Source organism: Lissotriton vulgaris, chromosome 10, assembly GCF_964263255.1.
Source record: "Lissotriton vulgaris chromosome 10, aLisVul1.2, whole genome shotgun sequence".
NCBI lineage: Eukaryota > Metazoa > Chordata > Amphibia > Caudata > Salamandridae > Lissotriton > Lissotriton vulgaris.
The window spans coordinates 219,786,582-219,807,368 of record NC_141698.1 but is presented as its reverse complement, the minus strand read 5'-3'; the positions used below and the strand labels follow the sequence as shown (position 1 = coordinate 219,807,368).

Here is a 20,787-nt window from a genome sequence, read left to right as displayed (position 1 = left end):
TTGACTCCAGTGGTGTGGAGTGCCTGGGACCCACGTCTGGGCATCTAACCCAGGGTGGTGTGGAGTGCAAAAAACGATGGATTTAGGCCCAGATCCTTGTACTGGGGCGAATGTAAGACATTGATCTACATTCTGTCCATCAAATTGTTTTTTGTAAGTTTCTCCCTGAGGGTACTGGGGTAGCTCAGACGTGGGTCCCAGAGCCTCCACACCACTGGAGTCAAGCTAGCCGGGCTGATGAGAGGTGTTACCTCGAAACCGGTCCGGTCCTCGGATGCTTGATTCCGGTCTGGGAAAGATATGGCTGTGTAGTTCGGACTGGACTGTTCCCATGGGGCACAGGGTCAGAGCTGATTTGCATAAAGCCATTATCTAACCCAGGGTGGTGTGGAGTGCAAAAAACGATGGATTTAGGCCCAGATCCTTGTACTGGGGTGAATGTAAGACATTGATCTACATTCTGTCCATCAAATTGTTTTTTGTAATTTTCTCCCAGCATTGTCGGAGGCAGGATGCTTCTCTCATTAACACACCCCACCACCTGATCTCAGTAGTGTGTCAGCTACAGTTGCATCCTGCCTCTGAAAATACAGACAAACTACTGAGATCAGGTGGTGGGGTGTGTTAATGAGAGAAGCATCCTGCCTTTGACAATGCTGACACACTACTTGAGATCAGGTGCTGGGGTGGTTTGCTAGCTAGAGTAGCATCCCGCCTCTGAGAATGTAGACTAGATCAGGTGGTGGTGATGGTGGTGGTGGTGGTGGTTTGTTAGCTAGATCAGCATCCTGCCTCTTAGAATCTAGACATACTACTTGAGATCAGGTGCTGGGGTGGGTTGTTAGTGAGAGAAGCACACTGCCTCTGAGAATGCAGACACACTGCAGAGAGCAGGTGCTGGGTGTCGTTTGTTAATGAGAGAAGCATCCCGCCTCTGAGAATGCAGACACACTTCTTGAGATCAGGTGCTGGGTGGTTTGCTAGCTAGAGTAGCATCCAGCCTCTGAGAATGTAGACACGCTACTTGAGATCAGGTGCTGGTTTGTTAGCTACAGTTGCATCCTGCCTCTGAAAATGCAAACAAACCAGCACCTGATCTCAAGTAGCGTGTCTACATTTTCAGAGGCTGGATGCTACTCTAGCTAGCAAACCACCCAGCACCTGATCTCAAGAAGTGTGTCTGCATTCTCAGAGGCGGGATGCTTCTCTCATTAACAAACGACACCCAGCACCTGCTCTCTGTAGTGTGTCTGCATTCTCAGAGGCAGTGTGCTTCTCTCACTAACAACCCACTCCAGCACCTGATCTCAAGTAGTATGTCTAGATTCTAAGAGGCAGGATGCTGATCTAGCTAACAAACCACCACCACCACCTGATCTTGTCTACGTTCTCAGAGGCTGGATGCTACTCTAGCTAGCAAACCACCCCAGCACCTGATCTCAAGTAGTGTGTCTGCATTATCAGAGGCAGTATGCTTCTCTCACTAACAACCCACCACAGCACCTGATGTCAGTAGTGTGTCTGCATCACTAGAGGCAGGTTGCTTCTGCCATTAACAACCCTCTACCAGCACCTAATCTCAAGTAGTGTATCTCCATTCTCAGAGGCAGGATGCTGCTCTCACTGACAAACCACCCCCAGCACCAGATCGTAAGCATTGTGTCTGACAACCCTGGGGTGAATGATTCTCTAACAAACAATCCTCCAGCACCAAATTATAATCTGTACATCTGCATGCAACAGAAGTAAGAGGTTCTTGGGGTAGCATACTATTGAAACATCTTGGCAAGATAATCTGGTGAAATAGATTTCTCTTTTTGCAGATCATACAATAACAGATTTATTTTCTTTCCATATTTTGCAATGCAGGTGAGCATCTACCAGGGACCATGATGAAGGTTAAAGTACTCCAGAATGAGGAGTCCGCATTTGAATCAGAAAAAAGTAATCCACATCAAAATGGACACCAACTTACCATGAATCAGATTAATTCAAAAAAAATGTTTTTGGGTTTGTATAACAGTACTAGTTTCACAGCTGCAGTAAAACATGAAAACAGGCAGGAATTGGAGGAACAAACCAATGCCCACCTACCGCTGGTAAAGCTGGAAAGCCACCAAGAAGCTTATATGTTGGAGACATCAAACAAGACTGGTGAAGATCTAGCAGTCCATGAACAGATACAAGTTGGCGAGAAGCAATTAGGAGGAGCTGAAACCACATTAGCTTTAAACCACAAGAATTTGGTTGGGCCCCACACCACCAACGTCGGCCAGAAACCATTCCCATGCAATCTTTGTGGTAGAAGCTATTTTCGAAAGCAACATCTTGTAGGCCACCAGAAGACACACATGCAAGAGAGACCGTATGCCTGTCAGGATTGCAAGAAGCGCTTCTATTTCAAGCACCATCTGGTTGTGCACCAACGAATCCACACTGGTGAAAAACTTTATAGCTGCTGCGACTGTAGCCTCAAATTCACCCACAAAGGAAACTTTGAGACTCACCGCAGGACTCACACCGGAGAGAAACCCTTTGTCTGTACTGAGTGCATGCGGAGGTTCTCCAGGAAGGCAGATCTCATAATTCATGAGAGAATCCACACAGGGGAGAAACCCTTTTTGTGCATGGATTGTGGGAAAAATTTCAAGCGAAAACAGCACCTGATACGTCATCAGAGGACACACACTGAGGAGAAGAGCTTCACTTGCGATGAAAGTAAACAAGATTTCTCTAAGAAGAGCACCTCTCCAAGCCATAAGCTCAATCTCACAGGAGATAAACCACTTGGGTGTCAGACACCCCTTGTCTGCGAAGTCTGTGGTAAGACCTTATTTAAAAAAGTCGCTTTTCTCAGGCATCAAAAGACCCACTCGGGAGATAAACCCTTTGCATGCCTGGACTGCAGCAAGAGCTTTATGTTCAAGGCTGATCTCAAAACTCATCAGAGAATACACACAGGAGAAAGGCCATTCCTGTGCACTGTGTGTGGAAAGGACTTCCACTGCAAGCAGCACTTGGTGCGACACAAAAGAATCCACACAGGAGAGAAGCGATTTCAGTGTCTGGAATGTGGGCAGGGCTTTGTTCAGAAGAACAATCTGGCAAAGCACAAACAAATTCACAGTGAGCAGAGGCCTTTTCCATGCCCAATATGTAGGGGTAGTTTTTTTCTGAAGCACAATCTTGTGAAACACATGAAAATCCATGGAGGTAAAACGGAAAGCCAATGAGCTGGTCAGAGTGAAGTTCTGAGTGTATGTACACATGAGAGTTTATGTGACTAAAGGGGAAGTGTACTGAGCATTTCGGGTATCTTCTATGTGTGACTTCACAGTAGAATCCACCAGGAGTAACAGGTAGTGCAACAAGAGGGTTGACAGATTAGTGGACCACGCGGGTGGGCATTCATATGAAAATATACAAGAAGACCAAAGGGTTTGAGTATCACTTTTTAGGGAAGATTACGGTTTGCCTCTAATAATAGGGCTAGCCAGGAACATTTTAAGATGAGTCAGGTCTATTTTAAAACCCAAAAACCAATTGAAAAGGAGAATATACTATGTTGCTCTATTTTCGGCCAAGAATCAAGCCATCAACAAGTATCAACCTATCCAATATGATCCAATTCCATTTTAAGGGGTTTTGTGATTCCGTTTCATAATCCAACTTTTATTCATTTTTCAAAACACTTATTTCAATCAGCCCAGCCAACGCATTTCATCGCTCACGACTTCATCATGTCTGTAAATAAATAAAAAAATACATCACTCATGTGTACTGTATATTTATAAACAGATACAATAATTTTAAAATAATTTACAAAATACACCCTTAGTGCATCTACACACCAAGACTTCCCACTGTGTATAATCTACATGATCAATATATGTTATATATATATTTTTTTAACACAAATTTTACAGTGCGTCTAAAAGATATTTGAAAAATCCATTCCTAATAAAACACTTCCTGCCTATATACAACCTTAAAAACCTTGTTCATATTGCAAAGAGGTTCTTGTTTCCTATTTACATTCATTCAATGTATCACACTTCAATCTCATACCCTATTTAATCAATATTGGATGACTTTACATTGCTATGCTTATAAACTGTACCTTACATCTTAAACTCTATTTACATTTTCTGTTAATAGAATTGAATCTCATGCTGTATGTAATCCCTGTTGGCTAATGTTCTCCTGCTATCCTGTTGAAGTCCACCTTTTTTTTCGACTTCACAAATTCCCATAGACATTTTTCTACATGTATTTGCTATATAGATTTCACTCACTTTTGCATTAAAATACTTTATATTTCGATTTGCGTGTAGTGTACCCTCTGGTTCAATATCTTCCTGGAGAATCAATCTCTTTCCCCGAGTGGTTCAGTACTCCCTTAATTCATCTACAATTAGAAAATAACAAGAATCAGCACCTAGGAATTCATATTCCTATCCAACATATATTTAATCCTCCATATATAGGTGAAAAAAGTTGAGGCAATCTCCCTCATGTACCATGCTAGTTGACCTGTCTCATAGCACAAGAAGCTTAATCAGGATAACCTTATTACGTAGAAAATGTATATAGGATTCCTATACAAATATCACCTTTTATTAACTATCCCATCGACCACCCACAATCCTTGTTAACCCCTTGCATGCTGATGACGAACCCCAGCCGTCATGCACTACGGTGCTCGTGTGCTGATGACGGCTGGGGTTCGTCATGGCCCGCCCCTGTTCATTTGTTTACCGCACAGGGGCGGAAACGGGCCAGCAGTGAAGGGGTTAAATTCAATCCAAATTATAAATCTCATCCCATGTGTCTACTAACCTTTCTCTTCTATGTATCGAGGCAGAATGACGCTAAACAAGTCTACATGCTGTGTTATCCTTTTCTGATATTTTAAAGTAGAAGCCATCCAATCATCTCTCAATATGCCCCATGCATTCTTATGTTCAACCAATCACAGCGCTCTCTCACCATTCCATAGCTTTCTATGTTAGTTTACCCAGAGAGTTTCCTCTCTGGTTCACCTGAGTTCCACCAATCGGCAAGCTCATGGCTGTGTATTCGACATTGCATGCAGATATCCGCAGCTTTACCTTGTTGCGGCTTCAGCATTCCTATGTTCAACCCTACTTACTATATTTCAGAATCCTGCCCAAGTCAAAAAAGATCATTTACTCTCTGGCCCGTGCTGATTCCGTGCTGATTCCATGCTGAATCAATAATCCGAACGCTAACTTCCATAGAAACAGGAAATGCCGGCTGTCCTCAATCTTCTCCCTGCATTGTGTTATACATATTATCATGGTTAGCCTGAACATTCCAATGTTCAACCAATAACCATACTTTGTACATTTCAAACTCCTGTCCAAGTCAAAAAAGGGAGATTTTCCTCTCTGTTCCATGCAGATTCCACCAATCCAAACGCTGACTTCCAAAGAAACAGGAAATGCCAATTATCCTAGACCGCCTACAAGCATTGTGCTACACACAATATCGTGATTGGTGTGAGAAATTGGCCTGGTATATGATGCTCACTAGTTCTAGTGATCACCTTGTACCATGACAAGCAACCCTTATGATGATTGGTTGTAAGTCAACCTTATAGACCAGCTATCCTAGAGGTAGCGTGGACAAAGCAGTCTTAGGCTAAACTCAGTAAGACATGTGAAGCAAGCTCTTTTACCATACACAATCCCCTTGAATACCAAATGAAAGGACACCACACCAATATATATTGAAAATATATATATATTTATTTACTACAAATATCCCCTATACTCTTTATGCGCACAGAAGCAAATGCGTTAAAACAAAACACAGTTTAAATATACAAAAGTTGCACAATATGGATGAGCCCTAGGGGCCACCTAAACCATATACTAAAATAGTGGTATAAGAACCACCAATTGAAAAGGAAATAGGCCTAGGGCCTTGGGAATCGCTGGAGCTGATCGTGACTAGCAGTGACTAAGTCGAGAAAGGCCCAGGGGGACTCGGGTGCAGCGCTTAAAGTACACGCATACACCAATGCAATGTCAATGGTGCGTAAAAGTTATAAAGTTACTGTTTAAGGAACCTTCCGAGTGACCTAGAAGGATGAAACTTTAGACACATATACTAGAGGTGTGTACCAGTGTGGGAACACCGGCGTTGCTGAGTTACCTCACCCACAGGAAGTGGGTGCACAGGTGCGAAGTAGTGTCGGGTTTCGTCAAGTAGGTCGAGGGTGCGTGAAGATGAAGATACTGCAGGCGGGTCGACGAGGAGAGTTCCGGTGGATCCAATGGTGGATCTGAAATGGTGAAGACCTGAAAGCAGAGGGGACAATGTTCAAAGTCACTAGCCAGTGACTACCGTGGAACCAGAATGGAACCAGGCAATGTCGGGTGCAAACAGGTGATGAGGTGTAGCTTGTCTCTGCAGCCACGTGGACACGAAGAGGTCGAGGACGTCCAGGAGTCGACACGAGCTGTCCTACGAAGGCTCTAGCTGATGGCGGTGCCGGCAACTTGATTGGAGCAAACAGGCCTTGGCTAATGCAAGCCACGCAGGAAGTAAACAAAGCTTATCACTCGGACCACCAAGGTCAGAGCGGGTACTCCTTTTTACCGGGGCGGGGGCAAGTCTAGAGCAACCAGACCCGCAGTGTAAGTTGTAGGTTTCATCGCCAAGATGGCCGCTGACCACGTGGCGAGTGGCCGGGATGGCGCGTCGAGTGGCAAAGTGCAAAAGGGCCCCACGCAGATCGTGGAGATGCTGGGGGGCTGATCTTTGGTGCAAATGCTGCTCGGTTGTGGGGCTTCTCAAACCCCAAAGCACAGCATCGAGGGTGCCTCGGGTGCTGCGCAGTCAGCTTCTGTGGGGTCTTTCGAGATGTCCGATCCCATGTCTCTCGGTGCCTCCACGGGTCCCTTCTTTGCAGGGACTGTGGATCGGGCTGTGAAAAGTCTGGGAGTCTGGGTCTTGTCGGGCTCTGGGCTCTGGCTCGGGCAGGAGGCGGCGGCAAAGCAGACGTCGAGGTGCTGGATGGTGCCTGTGTTCACAGGGTGGCCACTCCCTTGCCACAAGGGAGATGCTCTTCAGTCTTCTGTGCAGCAGAATGTCGAAGTCCGGCGTCTTCTTAGTTTCAAGTTGATTTCAGGATGATCTGAGGTGCTATGGCACTGCTCCCACTTAGTCCCAATCTGAGGGGTGGATCACCTGCTAGGTCCCTCCTCTGGGTGGGACCAGGAAGGGGGGCGGTTACACCCCCTTTCCTTTGTCCAGCTCCGCGCCAGGACTGGGGCTGGAAAGCCCCAGCACTGGTTTGGACTGGCTTATGCACGAGGACACCTTGTGTGCCCCAGGCATGTCTGATTCTATTCAGCCCTGTCCTACCCAATACACAAAATCCTGTCTGGGGTGGTGCTCGCACCTCCCAAGGCAGGAAACCCTTTGTCCAAGCCTCCCTCGCTGGAAGGACTCCCAGCAGCAGGAGGTCAGACTTGTGTCTGTGGTGGCAGCATCCATTTTGTGATGCTGAGGCTCTGGTTAACTTTAACCGGGGTTTAGGTTATGTACATGCCGTGTCCCTCTAGAAGGGTGGAATGCTATCCCGTCGACAGAACTGTCAAGGGGATAGTCTTCCAAATCGTATGACACCTTACTCGACATGTTTTGATAAAGCCAAACCAAAGTTAGCATATAACCGCGAGGATTATAATGCACTTAAGAGTATATGGTATGGCAATATCCCAGAACAGCTAAGGGAGTTGTTCCCGACAGCTGCAGACAGGCTCTGCTCATGCTAGAGCACCATCTCACATGAAACCACGCACTCTGCCTCCCGGATTGCAGAGGCCTTCCATAGGAGTGGCTTATAGGTTAACATGTGTCCAGTTAAGGTTAGATATAGGGATACTATATCTAAGTAAGAGGTGATTACACCAACTTACCCCAGCTGAGTGATCAGCCAATTGTGTCAAATATGGAGGCCAGGCCAGGGGTGGCAAAATACATGCTGCAACTCTTGGTAGGCCTTGGCTACACCTATGCCCTGGGTACCTATGGTACACTGTTACAGGGGCCTATAAGGTGAACCAGTTCCAATTGTATATGCACCTAAGGTACATGGAGTCCATTTTAAGGAGAGAGCAATTAGCCTGGGGCCCTGAATAGCAGTATCCCAGGCCAACTAAGTCAAAAACCAGCTAAACACTAGGCAAAATGTTTGGGGGTAACCATAGTCAGATATCCACCTTCCTACAATTGGCCAATTGCTTCCCTTTATAATATTTGTATTACTAAGGATTTCTACATGTGCCGTGGATTTCACCACCGACCTAGCCTAGTTTTGCAGCAAGTCGTAGCACTTCTCTGTAATTCAACAATGCAAGTTGGTTCCTCGAAATGCATGTAAATGCTCAATCGCCTCTACCACCTCACTGCATGGCGTTAAAACATTATCGTGCTTAGTGGATCATACCATCTCCTAACCTTAATGATGATCCGAGTACAAATCAATTCTCTAAATCTTAGAATTGCGCCTTCAACGCATATTAAGTGTGTCGCTCTCCTATCACTAATAATTGTGTCTCTGATCCGACCATGCAATAATTCAATTCAAGTACATCTTTCTATATTTCAACCCAAAATGTTATTTACTACAGCTTATCCCTGCACCAAAACACGTCACCTACCTTTTCTGAAGTTCAGAGTCATCCAACCTCCCTTGCAGGTAAACAATATTACCTGCTGTTCATTCTGCATACAGACATCCATCTATATTCAGTGTGACCGAGCAATAGTAATTCCCAATTCATTATCCCAACCAAGTTCATGTTCACAAAGCCCCTATGTCCCTGTAACCATTTCTAGTATCACTTTAGCCTATCTCCAAGATTGGTGAATTTAGATAAAATAATGTAATTCATTTTCCAAGTTGAGTCCTACCTGTACAGTTCTCAATCTGCTGATCCACTTTACCTCTTTCTGTCTGAGCTTCAATTCCATGCCCCCTCACCCAGTGTCTTTCTCTATCCTTTGGATACAGTGAAATGTAAAGTTTACACTGTTGGGGTGGCATTTCTTCCTAATATGTTGTGCTATTGAGGATCTTCATCCTTATTCAATATTGCTCTCAGACATTCTTGAATTTTTAACTTCAGGACTCTCTTAGAACTACCAATATAGACTTTGGTACAATTACACACAATTGCATATACCACAAAGCCGCTATTAAAGTTGATAAAATGATTCATGTAGGGCAGTCGCTCAATTTTATAATTGCTTAGTCTCCCTGTGTTGCACATGAATGTTTTCAATTTGTTGAGTCTATACCTACATACTATACAAGACTAACATATGTAGAAACCTTTTGGTTGGGGAGGTAACCAGATGTAGCCATCAGTTCTAGGTAGTTTCTTGTCTCTTATTTTTTAATGGTAGCACCTTTCCTGTATGTTACCAGGGGTTTGTTAGTAATCATGTTGGTCATCCCTTGAACACCCTACAATAGATACCAATTTTTACACATATTCGGTTGTATTCAGAGCTATATGTTGATATAAAATCCAGTCTATCAAATGATTTCTTTTTAGTCATTTTAGTACCAGAGTGTTGCTTTTTTTGATCAGTAGTACCCTTGTCTCAGCTTTTTTTAAAGTATGCTCTGTATAGCCTCTTCCCCATAGCCTATTTTTCAAGTCACTCCGACAAGTACTGAAATCCTCCTCACTGATCATTTCCCCAGAGGGGATGCCTGTGATTACTGATATGGACTGGGTACTGTCAATCCTCAAAATATTATTTGTAGCTGTTTCTTTTCAAAATAATCTACTTTGAATGCGCTCATTTGCAACGTAAAGTTGAACATCCAAAAAATCTATCTTATGAGGGTCATCACACATAGTAAAAAGTACATTACATTTGTTGTCACTGAAATAGTCTACGTACTCTTTCAAGCACTCCTTAGCGCCTTTCCAAATGATTATATTGTTATCTAGAAAACGACCCGAGAACAGAATATCATCCATCCATTTTCCTGCCTGTGTGGACCAGGCATGCTCCCTCTTAAACCATCCCACAAAGAGGTTGGCATAAGGAGGAGCAAACCTGGACCCCATAGCTGTTCCTTGAATCTGGTGATACCATTCACCTTCAAAAAGGAAAAAGTTATTTTGCAAATTGAATCACTCATTTTCAGCAACATTTTTGAATGTTCTAAAAGACAGGCATTTCTTTTGAATAAATAGTACTTCAAAGCCTGCTGTCCTAGATCATTTTCTTTACATGTATAAAGCCCTACCACATCCAGTGCCACAAAGCTCATGGATGAAATATAATCCACATCCTGTAATTTGTTAGGCACACCCATAGTATCACAAATGTAGGACGGCAAATTCATGACTAAAGGTTTTAAAAATGAGTCCAAATATTCTGAGAGATGTTCTGTCATGCTTTCTACTAGAGATGATCAGTCTTCCCCGTGGATTTTGTTGGGATTTGTGGCTTTTGGGCATTGTATATTTAAATGGAAATTTAGGATTAGAAATCCTCAAATATCTGAATTCTCTATTTTCTAGAAGCCCAATTTCTTTCCAAGAAAATGGTTTATCAGCTATATGTCTATTCGCTTCCCAAGTAGGATTGTTCAGAAGTTTGTTGTAGAATCTTTCATCACTCAATTGTCTTTTTATTTCATTGATGTAGTCTGTTTTATTATAATGATGTTACCCCTCTTATCCATCTTTCTTATTATTATCGACTCATCTGTACCTAGATATTTTAAGGCTTTTCTTTCCTCTGGTGTGGTGTTAGCCTATCCATTGTTGTGTTTGTTATTAATGAACTTCTGATGATCCTCTATTTTGTGTATTTCATCAATGGTTCTTTTAAAAAAACGATCAATACCTACAAACTGATTTTCCTGTGGTATAGATTTTGATGGTAAGGCTAATCCACTGTTGCATTCTATATCAAGAAAAGCAGAGAGATCTTCCACTTCAACATTAACTTCATTTGACAGTGATAACATGTGCACATCATGAACATCTGCAATTGTCAAATCAGATCTTTTTATTTCTCTTCTTGCAAGTACATCACACTTCACATTTGTGGCAAAAAACTATTTCATTTCAGTCGCCTCGCAAATTTATACAAATCAGCCTGCAATTCAGCTTAGTCACAGTTCATATCTGGACAAAAGGTAAGACCGCGTTGTAAAACATTCAATTCAATAGTTCTCAAATAGTTGTCAAAGATTAATCACTTGCAGGGTTTCTTGTTCTCCCAGTCCAGCGGTGGAGACCTCTTCACATCACCGGAATAGTGCACTTCATGGCATCTTCTTCTTCCTCTAGGCGAAAGTGATTAACCACATTAATCCCACCTTACAGTTGGAAGAAGAGGGAAATCCATGGCATCCACCATGTCTTACAGGTGCCTGAAAGTGTCATAAAGCTAAGGGGGACTGGTTGGGTAAAATTGAACACATTACGTAATAGGTTAACGGGTTACACACAAGATGAATGTGCAAAACAAATACATAGGAGTGACTTGTTTCATAAAGTGCTGGCTAGATGACCAAGAATACTCAGACATATGCTGGGCATACCGTCGGGGCGTAGCAAAACCTGACTGGGCCCTTGTGAAATATATGAAGGTCCCCATCCCTGCAAAATAAATGGAGGAACTCCCACCTACCACCTTGTCCCTCTGGCACAAATTCTGACTGTTTTTAAAACTCTGACAATTAAGGAAATACCTATGTATGTCTTGCTCATTTCGTGGGCAGGCCCAGAGATTCTAAATCTTCAAAGTTCTAGTAAGAAAGTGAGAAAACGTTTAACTAACAAGCTTTGGCATAGCCATTAGGTCTCTCGTTTGGCATCTTATAAGTGTGTAGCCATGCAGCACATTATCAGACTACCCAATGCGTCACAAAACCAAAATTAAAAAAATGGAGAAGGTGAGACTGGAGAGGGTTCCTATAGTGGTGCAGGGGAGGTTGTTCACATATACATTAGTGGTGAATGTAAGGACGAAAAGGGCTGCACTACTAGTGAGTAACAGATGAGAAGGGCAGCAGAAAGGTGAATATGAAAATGAGAAGGGCTACACTAGTTGTGAAGGGGAGATTGATGGTGGCAGTACTTAGTGGCAAAGGGGGGACTGAAGACAGCTACAATAGCGATGAAGGTGATAATGAAGCGGGGTGAACTTGTGATGAAGGTAATGAAATGAGGAGGGCTGCACTAGCGGTAGAGGTAAGGGTGAAGGGAGTTGCACCACTGGTAAAGGTAAGAAGAGTAGGGCTGCACTACTGGTGAAAATGAGGTTGAGAAGGGCTGCACTAATTGTGAAGGTGAGGTTGTTTAAGGTTGCTGTGGGGTGAAAGTGAGGATGGTTAGAACTGCACTAGTAGAGAAGGGTAAGCTGAATAGGGGTGCACCTGTGGAGACAGATTGGGCCGGAGGGCCACACTAGAGTGAAGAGAATTATAAAGAGGTCTACACTAGTGCTGATTGTGGGGATGAGGAGGGCTCCACTTTTGGTGAAGGTAAGGTTGAAGATGTGTGCACCAGATGTAATGTTATGGGATGTCCTATTGTGAAAATGAGGATAAAGATGTCTACACTGGTGCTGAAGATGCAGAACAGGACTGCACAAGTAGGGAAACTGAGGATAGCAGTTGAAAGCAGTATGATGAGTAAGAGATGGGTGCAAGGAGACGGAGACTACAAAAAGACCGGCATCGAGGAGTATCTTGCCTAGAAGAGCTGGCAAGAAATATTCAGCTCTTGAAAAATTCTATGCCAACCTTTGCAATAATCATAAAATCAATGTATGTTTGTGGTGTGCAAACCCTTACATCTATACCTATTTATTGTGGACCTTGAAATACATCCATGTAAACTTGAGAGTTCATAACAGTGAGGCAGCAAAAAGTTTTTTTTTTTTAAAGTTTCAAAAACCTTTATTACATATAGATAGATGACATACAATCTCAAATGAAGCAATCTGTTCCCCAATGCAATGACTCTGATAAACTTGCATCCCATACCTTGACCCCTCCCACCTCACCCTCCCTACCAAACTCAGCTCTCCCCCCGCACACTTGGGATAGCAAAACCTGTCAAATCAGCTGTGTTATTGAGTCAATATTCAGAAGTCCACTCGCCAAGCGAGAAAATGTCTCTGGGTCCTCTTCCAATAATCCATGATGATCCGCACCCCCCTTCCCCCCACGCCTCCCTCTTCCGTTACCCCTCCACATTTGCCACAATTAACAGTATACCAGTCACACGGCCCACTCCATTCATTCCTCCTGTGTGCTTCCTTCAGTTCCCTCCTCACTGCTGCCCTGCCTCAGTAGGTAGGTTATCAAGGGCCCCCATATGTCACGAGGCAGCGACTTCAGAGGTAGTTGCTCTGCGCACACCTGCAGTTATTCCTGCCAAACGGACATGTTGTGGAGCCAATCCTTAAACTCAGGGGCTCTGCCTCTACCCCACCTGCAGGCTATCTGCCGTCACGCTAGGAGGATACTTATTGCCAGGAATTGTTGGTGCGGTGTTTGTATGTCACCCATCAATCCCAACAGGGCTCCGAGGGGAGTCGCAGATAGCGATATGTCTATCATGCTAGTTAACCCTGCAAATACTTCCTCCCAGAATGCAGCTACGCGAGGGCATCTCCAGGCCAAATGCATAAAGTCCGCCCCTCCCTGACCACATCTCAGACATTTGTCGTCCTCTCTAAGGTGTATCCTATGAAGTCGCACCGGGGTACGGTATAGTCGGTGAAGGAACTTGAAGTATACCAACCCAAGCCTGCAGTTACTAGATATAGCTTCCGTTTGGCGACAAGCCGCCTCCCACTGCTCATCCGACAGAGAGCTGTCCTGGTCCGCATCCCACTCCCGTCGAGCTCGAACAGGGAGAGCAAGAGGGGCGCAACTCACCCGTTTATACTGCAGGGAAACAACATGTGTAGGGGCCTCGGGTTGCGACATTAAATGTTATGACGTAAATGTCTCCGGTTCCTGCGGGAACTCCGGAGTTAGTGCTCTGACACTTTGCCTAATGCGCGTGCACAGAAACATCTCCATGAAAGAGTACGCCTGATCCCCAAATAACTGCTCTTTCGTGCGGAATTTCCCTCCAAGGTATAGGTCTCCCAATGTCCCCAACTTCAGCCTGTCAAGCATCCGTTGGCAAATTTTTTCACCTGTGGCGGGCACCAGTGGGCAATGGCACTCTAGGGGAGTACATCAGTTGTACACCCTCCGCTTTCGCTAACCAATTCCACGCTCGGACTGTGCAGTCCACTGTGGAGGGATCTACGTTCTGCACTCTAGAAGGCGTATTCACATACTCAGACGTCGGGACAGGGGTCATGTATCCGTCCTCAACTGCAAGGTGAGGCATATACGGGGGTGGGTGAAACCAGTATACCACGAAGTGTGCCTGCGCACTATAATAATACTGCTCAAAGTTAGGGACATCAAACCCTCCCATTCGATACGGCAACATAAGTGTAGTTAACTTCAACCGATCTTGCTTGCCCCCCCCAAATAAGACGCACCAACTGTGAATGGAGCGAATGAAAAAAGAATGCTCCCGGGTGATACAGAATGTTTATGAATAAGTATAAGTACTTCGGAAGTATGTTCATTTTAATCAATGATATCCTCCCTGCCATCGAGAGGGGTAGCCTGATCCACTTGGAGATGTTATTTGTCACCTTATCCATGGCCTGCCCGTAATTAAGCCTCAATAGAGCGTCCCTATCCCTGGTGACCTGAATGCCCAGATACAAAGTCATCTGACTCCCACGTTAGTGGTTAATCCAGCTGGTGAGGCCGGGTGTGGTCGGTCAAAGGGAATACAGCCGACCTTCTCCAGTTTATTTGCACTCCAGCCACCGCTCCGAACTTGGTAATTTCTCTCAGTATTGGGTTGAGATTGTATTGTGGCTTGTGGACATACAGCGTTATGTCGTTGGCATAGAGCGTCACTAGCAGCTGTCTGGCCGGGTATATGAGGCTTCTATGGTTATGGTGCTGTTGTAGCTTCGCAGCAAGGGGCTCTATCGCTAAGGCGAATAAGAATGGGGAGAGTGGACACCCTTGCCTCGTGCCCCTGGCAACTGGAAAATTCGCAGACCTTGAGCCGTTAAGGAGGACTCTGGCACATGGCTGAGAGTATAGTAGCTGAATTAAATTGACAAAAGAAAAGGGCATCCCCATATGAAGTAGTACCCCCATCAGGTAGTCCCATTCTACAGAGTCAAACGCTTTGGTGGCGTCCAAAAAGACTGCCGCGCTCTTAGGGTCAATGTCTTGCAGGACAGCGAAGAGTGTTCGTAAATTGTGAGCTGTCATCCGATGGGGCACGAAGCCCGCCTGGTCAGGTAATACTAGTTTTTCTAAGAGTAAATAAGCCGCATTGCCAGTACTTTGGCTAGGATTTTTTAATCCCTATTGAGGAGTGATAGAGGTCTATACGAATCACACAATAGCGGTGTCTTGCCGGGCTTTAGTAGTGACATTATCTGTGCCTCCCTCATGGTGGCCAGCAGGCAGCCCTCTTCCAGAGCCTCGTAAAACACAGCTTTAAGTATGGGTGCAAGGGTAGACACAAAGGTCTTGTAAAAGTCTATAGGAAGACCATCAGATCCCGATGCTTTTCGGACGACATGGTCATAATGGCCACGTAATCTCATCGACTTCCAGGTCAAGCGCTAAGAACTTGCGTTGTGTGTCTCCAAGCAACGCTAGGGCTATATCTTCCAGATAGCCTTTAAGGTCTAATGGGGCGCCCCTCTGCGATGTGTAAAGCTTTGTATAAAATCTCACCATGATATCCATTTGGTCTGGGAGATCCCTCCGCACATATCCCTGTTCATCTTGCAGTTCCATTACATAGTTCTGAAACCTTGGGGCCCGAATCGCGCCAGCAAGTGCTCTACCCGGTCTATCTCCCTCCCCATACACCCGGGCCACATGATGTTTCCCTTGAAATTTGCTCCCCCTATCCGTGGCATCCTCATATTCAGATATATTCTCTCTCAATTTAGCACACAGTTCCCCTAAATCCCCGCCAGCCCCAATTTCCTTTTCCAGTGTTTTCAGTTCCACTTCCAGTTTTTGCAGATCCCGTCTGAGGTCCCTAAGTATACCCCCCCCTTTGGCAATGCACCACCCACGGACTGTCACCTTAAATGCCTCCCACACCGTTGTTAGGCTGTCCACCTAGTCAATGTCCCTAGCAAAAAAATCCTTAATGTCCTGTTGCAACTCTGCTTTGAACACTGCATCCTGCAAATGACGCGTATTCAATCGCCAACCCAGATAGGGGGAAAGATCCACCAGAGGGTTCAGTGTCACAATTACCGGGGAATGATCTGAGTACGTTCGGGCCAGGTGCAATGCTTTGCCTATCCAATGTACCATACCCCTTGCTACCAGCACATAGTCTAGTCTAGCCCATGTATTGTGCACTGCAGAGTGGTGCGTCCCTTCTCTTTTAGCAGGGTGGAGGTGCCGCCACGCATCTAGTAAGTAATCTGAATCCAATATGTTCTGCAACGTGCGTTGTGCAATAGTGTAATGTGCTGTTACAGCATCGGAACGGTCACGTTTAGGATCTATAACAGTATTAAAATCACCTCCCCATATCACATAGGTGATTCCCAGCGTGTTAAGCTTGCCTCTTAGTACAAGAAGGGAGTGTACATCATCTATATTAGGGCCATAATAATTCGCAATCACGTCATGAGAGTTCAGCCTCCCCAAAAGCAAGCAGTATCTTCCCCCAGGATCAGTGTCCATTCCTCCCATAACAAACCTCACCCCCTTCCTGATGAGTATGGCAACCCCTCTGGAGTAACTGGAGTAGGAAGCGAAGCATCTGTGAGAGGCCCAGCGTGTGGCAAACGGAGAAGTCTCTCCATGGGGGAGGTGTCTCTCCTTTAACAAGGCACTGTGGACTTGATGGTGCTCTATATAACTCAATACCTGCCTCCGCTTTCTAGGGTCATTGAGTCCCCTAACATTCCATGTCATTACGTGCATATCATTCTGAATACCAGTACTTTGGGCCATGTTCCATACACAACTCAATCAGCCTATTGCTATTATCATACCCGCCCTGATCAATCCCCCTGTGTGCCTGTGCCCTCCCTTTCCCCCCCCCCCTACCCCCACCCACACCGGCTCCCCCAAGTTGCCACTAATGTCCCTCCCTCTCCCTCCAGCCATCCAACTCAATGACATCCATACACACCCCACCAACCCGATTTCAAACTCTAAATCAGGGGAATGCCCTCCAGAGGGGACCGCTAGGGGCTCCCGCACTTCACTCTACTGTTCTATTTCAACCATCTGGTGCCCTGAAACCTCGGAGTACTCAATGACGCGCAGACGGCGAGTGCCAAGGCGGCAATGTCTGTTTCAACCTTTAAACAAACAATGAATATACATCACCAACTCGGAACAGCATCTAGGAGTCTCTACAGTTCATGATTACGATTGCCCGCTGCCACAGGAGCACGCTGTCAGCCAGGGTCCGACAGGGGCGAGTGGAATCTGGATCGTCTGCGGTCTCACTTCAGATATTCTTCAACTTGCTGGGGAGATTTGCAGAAGTGCTGATTCCACAGATGGTTGATCTTCAATCTTGCAGGGTAGAGCATGGCGTATGTGATTTAAAAATCGCACTATCACAGGCCGAGGTGGGGCCCCAGGTGGCGGTCGCGCCGCCAAGGATCTGTGCGCCCTCTCAATAGACATGTGGGCGGAAAAAGAGTCTTTACCGAATAATTCCCCCAGCAGACGTTCCATGAAGTCCTCCAGCCTGCCAGTGATGGTCGATTCGGCAAGGCCTAGTATTCTCACGTTATTTCTTCTGGAGCGGGCTTCCAACTCCTTGTTTTTATCCGCGATGACTTTCAATAGTTTGTCCATCTGTAGCATGTGTTGCTTTGCGGTGCCTGCCCTGTCTTCCAATGTCGACGCTCTGTGTTCCACTTTCGTCAGTCGTTCCTCGTGCTGATCCAGTTTCTCCACCACTCTGTCCAGACGGTTATTCATTGCATCCATTTTGGAGTCTATGGAGGTGAGGCTCTGTTGCATGCCCACCAGGAGCGCCTTCCAATCATCCACATGCGCTTCTGGGGGATCTGGGTCAGTGGGATCCCTGGAGCTGGAGCCAATCGTCTTTCTGGCATCAAAGGATAACTTTGCCAGCTTGGGCTCAATACGCCCCATGATGTGCTGCCAGTGGGGCCAAGGTGCGCCCCGCGTGGGAATATCGTGGAGGCCGCAGTAGGGGTACCCCTTCGCTCTCGCAGCCTTCCTCCACAATCCGTTGCAGCTCCACAGGTCCGGGTGTCACCCCTCACTATTCCGGGTCTCCGGGCGGCAGCCATACAGCAAAACCACAGTGCGGCCTCCCAAACACAGAGGACAGCCGCAGCCACCACTGGACAATCAAGTGCTGTCCCAACCTCTCGCCATCAATGGATAGACCGCAGCAGCTCCCCCTCAAAATGGCGCCCAGCAGCCCTCCCGGCAATGCCAGTGTCCTCAGCGCCGCCGCTTCAATTAGTGTCCTCTGCTCGCTAGTGATCTCAGCAGTAATCCACCTCAGCAGACACTTCTGCCCAAGCAGAATGTCTCCTCTGCCTCCTCCAATTGTGTAGTGCCCAAGCGCTCCGCTTCAAGAACTAGGCCGCAGGCCGCCCGCAGCGCCTCTCCCGGCGCACCAATTCACGTAGTGCCCCTCCAGGGGTGGCACTCACAGCAGTGCATTAGCCGCCAAAGATTCGTCCTCCCTGAGCTGCTCCTCCTCGCGTTTCCCAGCTCGCAGCACTCGCGGCAGCAACGCGGTCAGGCCTATGGATCCCCGGCCTCGCGTAGTTTGGAGCTGCCAGCCCACGCTCCAGCACCTTCGCCCCTCCGTCTTGACTCCAGCCACAGCTTCACACCGCTCCGTCCCAGAGCGTCGGAGAGCCTCCAGAGTTGGCCCGCGGCATCAATAATCGCTCCGCTGCCCGTCTTTGATGATTGTGGCTAATTAGTTCTGCAAGGATGGAGGTTATGTGCAATAAGCCGCCGGGGTCGGCGGGAGCCGGACTACAGCGCGGCCATTAAGGCAGCAAAAAGGTATGTTTGGTAATGCTTTAGCCAACACTGCTTAATCACACTGAATCCCTCTTGGGAACATTCCATTACACTCTTTTTAGCACGTCTATGCCTCCACATGAGAAGACCAACCATTTTAAGATCAATATTGACTGCACCACAAAGAAATAGCCTAGCCGGAATTGCTGGCAGTGTCTCCTTCTAGCAACCGCAAATCAATCGTAAGACCACACATCACCGGTGTATAGAACACATCTTAACCCCTTCCATGCTCATGACGAGCTCAGCTCGTCATGAGGTAGCCTGGAGCTGTGCTCATGACGAGCTGAGCTCGTCATGACACCAGCAAAATGGCAATTCCCAGCACAGGAGGGGAATTGCCTTAGCAGCCATAGTGTTAAAACACGAGCTTCAACAACAAGAAATACAATATCACAAAAATAGCAAATTCAGTCTAAAAATGAATAAATCAACAATTATGTTGTGATTTAACCTCTACCCTTTTACCATCCGCAGTCACAAATCAGTTCAGCCAACTCATCAACCAGCCAGGAAACTCTTGACTTGTTTCAACCTTGCTGAGCCTCACCATTAGGTGAAGCTGATATCCTGCACCTTAGGAGGCTGTTAGGAGTCTCTCCCTTATCAAACCTGTCTGTGACTAACTGATGTGCCCTATCCAGCCCATACACCCCACCCTACCAGCTTTGGCTTCTGGCACAGCTCAACTGTGCTTAAAACTGTAGTGAGGTGGTTGAGTATTGGCAGTACCAACTGAGAGATCCAACCCAGCAGACTACCATCCAATAAAAAGGGAACTGGAGAGTTTGATAGTCAGAGACTAATGTGTACCTCTCGTTCTCCCCCACTGGATCGGAGCACGTCTTACACAGTTTCACAGAACTTCAAATAGGGATCTTTTCGTGAGCAACAAAGCAGAGCTACTATGACACTGATCGCCTGGAGGCACCAGAAATACCCGAAACTCATTCACAATACAAGAAGAAGCATAGCGCTTGGGCCCAAAAGGGTTTAAGGGCTACACAGATATCAAAAAGTAAATACAAATATCTGTGCTAGGAGGGTGAACCAGCTGATGAAGAGGAGAGAAAGAGAAGCTGGTGCTCAGAGGGTTCTAATAAGGAGACAGAGACACCTCACACAGGGGTCTAGATACACCTGTCCGATGCCTGCCTATGGGCCTGGCTACCACAGTGTGCTTTCCAGATTCATCCTCTGCATCCAGACTCCAGTATAAGGTCCATTCCAGATGAGTGTTTCACTTCACACAGAACCACCATCCATAGAGAACAACGGTGACCCGCACAGCCTGTCATTGCCTGACACCCCCCATAATATGGGATATTACTCCATACATCGGGGCTTGTTCCGAAAAATATGAGATAAGGAAAATACTTTTACATAGATACACAACCTATGCGTGTCTCTTGCACTGCCTCTAATGTAGTTATCAAGTATTTATTTAATGACAGCTCTTTTACCCAGATGATTTTACTCTCATGCTGTGACCACTCCCTCCTGTCCGACCTTGCACCGTATTTGTTTATCCTTTTAGTTGTGCTCCAGAGTCTTGGGTTGATTTTCTTCATATTCATATTGAATTAGTATGACCCTCAAATATG

General features: G+C 46.0%; 1 protein-coding gene across 1 annotated transcript in view; it reads left to right on the top strand.

Moving 5' to 3' along the window:
* The window catches only part of LOC147685005 (uncharacterized), a 713,619-nt gene extending 709,849 nt beyond the window's left edge, over positions 1 to 3,770 (top strand). Inside the window, exon 8 of the mRNA XM_086939748.1 lies at positions 1,870 to 3,770. Coding sequence (XP_086795874.1) covers positions 1,870 to 3,233 — 1,364 coding nt within the window. The 3' untranslated portion in view covers positions 3,234 to 3,770. The remainder of the gene's footprint in view (positions 1 to 1,869) is intronic.
* Positions 3,771 to 20,787: the final 17,017 nt, after the last annotated feature.